Below are 6,319 nucleotides of genomic sequence, written 5' to 3' on the forward strand. Positions count from 1 at the left end.
ACTCACAGATTTGTTTTGAGTGCCTGAGATGTTCAAGTGATGCATAACTATATGAGCCAAGTACCTTTCCTTGCAGAGGGCCCTGTATTAGTTTGGGGTATTTCTGGGTTGAGCTGTTGCCATGACCCAGTTTGCCATAGTCTCCGTCACCCCAGCTGAACACCTCCCCCTCACTGGTGAAAGCCAACGTGTGGCCATCTGAGCCTTTGGATGATGAAACTTTCTTAATGGCACGATGAGGTTCAAAGGTCAGCTTCTTAAGAGTGGACTGATTATTTGAGTCACCCAGTCCCAGGCGGCCATAGCTACCCTTCCCACACGCTCGGACTGAACCATCAGAGGAGATGACGAAAGTGCAGTACTGGCCAGCTTCAATCTGAAAGATAGAAAATTTGGTCATTAAGACATACCCGCTTGAAAAGAAAAACTTCCATAGTGGGTACAGAGGAGAATACTAACAACAATGTATAAATGGTTAATATGAATATGCTTAATACCGTTTGTGCATCACTGAAGCTGGAAGCTACTTTAGGTTGTAGGATTTTCTCTTGAGTGCCCTCTACAAGCTGGTGGCTGCTGTTGCTGCCCCACACGTACACCTCACAGGTCTCAGATACCATTGCCGCTTCGCCCGCCTGGATGCTGTCTGGACTTGCACAGGTTCTTGAGTAGTCTGAAGCCATGTGGCACACCTATAGCATAAGGGAATTGAAAAATAAATTATTTGGTATATGAGAAAGAAATGGCTGCATTTCCTGCAAATATTTGGCGCTTCAACACGATCCATTATAGCATTCTGAATTTTTCACGTGACTGAGCCATTGAATTTGCCATGCCCCCTCATTCCAAAACCCAGCCCTCTACAGATAATTTTGAGACCAAAACGAAGCAAAAGAGAAGCATTGTTTGTTCCTGTGGCTGTCAAATTCAACAATGGCACAATAACGCCCCAACTGACAAACATTATGGATCATAGCCTCAATGATCCGCTTCAATGAGAAAGAACAAAATTATTGACCGGTGAAAAAAGTGTCAATGTCCGCGTTCCGCAGGCATATTTTTGCTTGCAGTTAAAGTCTAAAGCTGTCACAGAGACCAGTGAGATATCTTAGGACACATATTTCATTATTATCTAAGGGAGAGGGACATTTCTTTTGCATACTTTTCCATGAAAAACGAATTGCTTACAGCACCTTTAACAGCTAAATGTGTAAAGTCTTCATCAAAGATGTCCTACATCTCCAAATTAATACAAGGGTGATAAAAAAATGTTGTTTTAGTTTTCTTTCCTTAAAAGACTACATCACACCTCAATACAATGTTATCATAAACTAGATTTCATTGAGTAATTAATATGAAAGCCATATTTTAACAGATCTGGTCTCCTCTTGTTTAAATTAAACATATATTTTCAAATAGACAATAGTTTTTATGTTACCTCCTCGAACAGACAAAGTGCAGCCTCATAAAGGGAACAGAGGTCATCAGGTGTGCGGGTCGGCTCTCTCCACTGGCTCCGATCATTAGATGAACCCTACAACACCAGACATTTAAAACAAAAGTCAACACACATCTTTATATAGCCTAATCAACAGCATCTCTTCACTCAAATATACTGTAATTGCAAATCCAGAACAAATTGTTGATATAGCATGTAATGAAATTTTTTGCAAGTAGGATTAAATTATCATTATCATTGGTGTCATGACAGTGTTGTGTTTTTGTGAGTAGGTACCAGTGAACTTCTCATCTGCATTAGAATGTTCATGAAGCAGTTGTATCCCATCAGTCCCTCCTGGCTCTGTATATCCTGGCTAGTGACACCAGCCGATGCAGCCAGTGCCATTTCCACCCATTCCAGCAGGTAGCGCAGTGATCCCCTTTGTGCCGCCAAGCCCAGTAGCAATTCGCATGCCAGCCTCCTCCCCACCACGTCTGCCCCCGAGTTCCGCATGGTCACTCCTTTCAAAAACGTGGTCACTTGGGCCAAGCAGTCCAAGCCCATCTGTGGAATCTTGCTCTCATTCGCCAATGATAGTGGTGGAAGGGAGCCCACCACTTCGATGGCTGTAGTGATGACATCGTTGCAGAGGTTGATTCCTGGCCCGGCTGGAGGAAGTGTCCAGCTCTGTCTGAGCAGAGCGAACAGCAAGCTAAGACCAGTCCGCACGCCCATCTCAATAAGAGCGTCTGTACTAGAGCGAGGACGCTCACTAACTGCTTGCATGTCAGCAGAACCCAAAGTGTTCTCAGTAGAGTGCTGCTGCTGCTTGACCTTGCCCTTGTCATGGTATTTGTTGGAAAGTGCATAAAAAACACGCTGCAGTACCAGCAGGCGTTTGCGCAAGGCAGTGGCGAAAGGCGAGTCTGAGCAGACCGTCTTGGCCAGAGCCAACTGACTGGCCAGCAGCGCGTCCAGATAATGCTCCTGCTCATCGCTGGAGAGACAGTCCCTCTCAAAGTCCGGCAGCTGAGGGCCCTTTAGACAGAGCACCTGCTGAGGGAGAAGAACCACCTCCTTGTTGGCCAGCAGCTTGCCGTACAGCACAGCAACTCCTTCGCGTGTTGAGATGGACTCGCTGTCCTCAGCAATCCAGGAGCTGTTGAGGTGCTCCAGCCATTTTAGTTTAACTGGCGGTATCATTGCAGCCATGTTGCCACCTTACACCCACAACGTCACATCTAAGAGATAAACAGGTACAGTGGAATTGAGCCGTGAAAGGTCTCACACACACATTACCAGAGAAACCTGTTCCCTTATTCAGCAAATGAGGCAAAACCAATGCATCGGTTTAAAGTAGATATTAAAAGATTCAAGAATATAACCTCAAGAAATTCTGGTACAATCATAAACAATGATTAACAATACAAAGTGGTGATTAATTATGCATTAAAGGAAATGGAAATGGTAGCTGTCACTTCAGCACTGAACTAGCTAGAAAGGTCCTCAGGTCTAGAAGAGTCACAATGACACATAATTGTCAACTTGCCAAAGTAACGATCGAAAAGACAGGCTTTGGGAATTCAGCACAAGTGTCTAAATCTAGGTCTCGAGTCATCCCATTGATTAATTACTTATTTATTGAGTCAGCAAACTTTCATTAGTAGGTCGACTTTAGAAGGTCTGATTTTCCACATCTTATACCATTGTTTGATTTTATAAGAAACTTGACCAGAACGAGTATGACACTAGTGCAACAGGCAAATGTTGTCTAATGATTGCATGGTATGTCCCTGTTAATTTCTACAGTATGAATTAAAACAATGCAGCCTATAGCTCCTTAATTTTTAATAAACATTTCAGATCAGCCTATGATAACATGCACTAAACCCTTTCATACGAAATTACGAGGCTGCCGGTTCCTACACCAGATATCTATTTCAAAGAGTAATCATGCAGCAGTTTTGTACCATATACAGCAGTGATTATTCTCATAAGAAAGCTAGGTGTACACTGCTGGCTGTCTAACTCATTTACCTCTCAAATGGTCAAAAGAATATAAGACCACTCCTATAAATTCATAATGCCAGATATCTTACATTTTCCAATCCGATTCAAATTACAGGTTGTCCGTTATGTACAACGTAAGTATACAGCAGCACATCTGGTTAATTAGCCTTTCTCTAGGTTCTAGAAATTACATTTACAACAAGCCAGTACTAAGTATGGCTGATAAAATACTATGACGTTTCCAGCTAACTGTCTGACTGTCACTGGTTTCTAGGGATTCCCAGTACAAGTTTTGCCAGTCTTGCGGTTTGCTTAATCATCTAGCTGAAGCATCCTTTCACATAGCTGACTGTCGGCTAACGTTACTTAAACAACCCTTGCTCTTGAACCACTCTTTGCTTAAATATTCGTAAAAGACCCGAATACGTGTGTTATTTGTGTTCAAAAGGTCGACATTCTGTGCTTATGAAGTAAACAGTTATGTGTTCACGTCTGTAAATTATTGGCGTTAGCATGAGTGAAGCTAACAGACCAGCAGACGCCAGTAAGCTAAGCTAATAATACAGCGTGTTATTCACTAACAACACATTGCATGCTCTGTGGCTACATTAAATTATCGCGTTAATAGTGTCTTGGGTTAAATAGTAAACTAAAATGACTGTCTATTGAATACAGGTCTGTGTAACATGAGTAGCTTGTCGCATTAGCCCGGCTGTACAGCTGCTTGTCTGTGGTTGATGTGATCAATCCCCTCCACCTACGACTGTACATGAGTCAGCTGCTGAAATTTCACAGTAATATCATGCAATATCGTCTTTGTTTCACAGTACAATAAAGCTAATCGTGCAATTGACATATAGGCCATTAAAAAAACTGAAATGCAAGCTCAGAATATTGAACACAATGTCACATTTGAAATGGTTTGAGCATGCCGCTGTTGTGTTATAAAGAACTGAAAGGTGAGGCTAAAGCTTACCATAAACTGCCAAAGGCCTATTCGGTGCACGAGCGAAAATGGCTATCATGGCGATTAATGGTCCCTCTGCACCTGCATGTAACAGTGCATAGAAAAGGTTGGTATTTGCCGGTTGAAGATTTGGTAAGGCAGAATAATTGATAGTGAGGTGAGAGCTTTGGTGGCTGCTATGTACAGCAGCAGCAGACTTCGTGTTGTGTTCAGTCCCTCCCTACCATTTATTACACGCGCTGCACAGACAGAGCAACAGCGCTCACGAGCCTAAGCGCCAACTACATAAAACCATATCTGTCTGTATAAATATTGACAGTGTGTTCATTACGTGAAACCCTTTGTGGTGCATCAGTTTATTCACACATACACAAAGAAAGTGAATGAATTAAAGAGAAGTGTAGTTTATTTGTTTTTAACGAAAACATGAAATTGTTTGTGCCAACCACTGGATTTTTTTAATGCACAAGTACAATGGTTTCCATTATATCTATAAACAGACAAAAACGCCCACTACACCAGTAAAAAGAAATAAATAGCTTTTTTCTACACATAATACACACAAAAGTTTGGAATAACATACAGATTTTGCTCTTATGGAACGAAATGTTGTACTTTTATTCACCAAAGCAGCATTCAACTGATCACAATGTATAGTCAGGACATTAATAACATGAAAAATTACTATTACAATGTAAAAAAAAAAAAAAAAAAAACAGCATCTCTTCACAAAAAAAAAATTCAGAACCTCTTAAACTAAGAGTTCTCAACAAAAAAAATCCTCCACGTGAAACGGTGACAGCTTTGTAGATCCTTGTTATTGCAGCGGTCAGTTTGTCCAGATACTCATGTGACATTTCTCCCCACACTTCCTGTAGTTTTGTCGGGCAATTCTCACGCACCTTACAGTCTAGCAGTTCCGACAAAAGCTCAATTGTGTTAAGATCCATAACACTCTTTTACAAATATCTGTTGTCCAATGTCTGTTTCTTTGCTCACTTTTTTTTTTTTTTTTTTAAAGAAAAATGTTAAAGTCTTTTTCTTTACAATTCTTCCCATAAGGCTGCACCCCTGATTCTTCTCTTTACTGTTGTACATGAAACTGGTGTTGAGCGGGTAGAATTCAATGAAGCTGTCAGATGAGGACATGTGAGGCATCTATTGCTCAAACTAGAGACTCTGATGTACTTATCCTCTTGTTTCGTTGTACATCTGGCCTTCCACATCTCTTTCTGTCCTTGTTAGAGCCAGTTGTGCTGTCTTTGAAGACTTTAGTGAACACCTTTGTATGAAATCTTCCATTTTCTTTTGCAGTTTCAAGCATTGTATAGCCTTCATTCCTCAAAACAATGATTGACTGACGAGTTTCTAGAGAAAGCGTTGCGTGTGTTGTTTTTTTTTTTTTTTTTGCCATTTTTGACCTATATTGACTTTAAGACATGTCAGTCTGCATACTGTGGCAACTCAAAAACAAAGACTTAAGCTTAATTTAACAAGCCAAATATCTTTCAACTGTGTTTGATATAATGACAAGTGATTTTCTAGTACCAAATTAGCAATTTAGCATGATTACACAAGGATAAGGTGCTGGCTGTTGGAAATGGGGCCTGTCTAGATTTGATAAAAAATAACTTTTTTCAAATAGTGATGGTGGTACTTTTTTGCATCATTAATGTACAGTTGAATGCCACTTTGGTTAATAAAAGTACCAATTTCTTCCCATAAGATCAAAATCTGTACATAATTCCAAACTTTTGGCCACCAGTGTGTGTATATATATATATATATATTTAATGTCACATGGGCTAGACAGTCCCTCCTGTCTGTCTTGTGTGTCTGTGTTTCCCTCCCTCTTGTGTTTTGCAGGTGCCAGGTGGAGAACGTCAGCTCAGTTGCCAGGA

General features: G+C 40.8%; 1 protein-coding gene across 5 annotated transcripts in view; it reads right to left on the minus strand.

Moving 5' to 3' along the window:
• herc1 (HECT and RLD domain containing E3 ubiquitin protein ligase family member 1) overlaps positions 1 to 4,642 on the minus strand; it is a 59,914-nt gene extending 55,272 nt beyond the window's left edge. For 4 of the 5 annotated variants that reach the window (XM_052114560.1, XM_052113820.1, XM_052115297.1 and 1 more), the window contains exons 1-5: positions 4,428 to 4,642; positions 1,736 to 2,682; positions 1,439 to 1,534; positions 498 to 692; positions 65 to 376 (exon numbers count right to left, since the gene is read on the minus strand). In XM_052114560.1, coding sequence (XP_051970520.1) covers positions 65 to 376; positions 498 to 692; positions 1,439 to 1,534; positions 1,736 to 2,653 — 1,521 coding nt within the window. In that variant the 5' untranslated portion in view covers positions 2,654 to 2,682; positions 4,428 to 4,642. Of the gene's footprint in view, positions 1 to 64; positions 377 to 497; positions 693 to 1,438; positions 1,535 to 1,735; positions 2,683 to 3,540; positions 3,681 to 4,427 lie in introns of those variants that run through there. The other variant, XM_052113138.1, reaches the window with a different exon arrangement.
• Positions 4,643 to 6,319: the final 1,677 nt, after the last annotated feature.

Source organism: Xyrauchen texanus, chromosome 1 (genome assembly GCF_025860055.1).
Source record: "Xyrauchen texanus isolate HMW12.3.18 chromosome 1, RBS_HiC_50CHRs, whole genome shotgun sequence".
In the NCBI taxonomy this organism is placed as follows: domain Eukaryota; kingdom Metazoa; phylum Chordata; class Actinopteri; order Cypriniformes; family Catostomidae; genus Xyrauchen; species Xyrauchen texanus.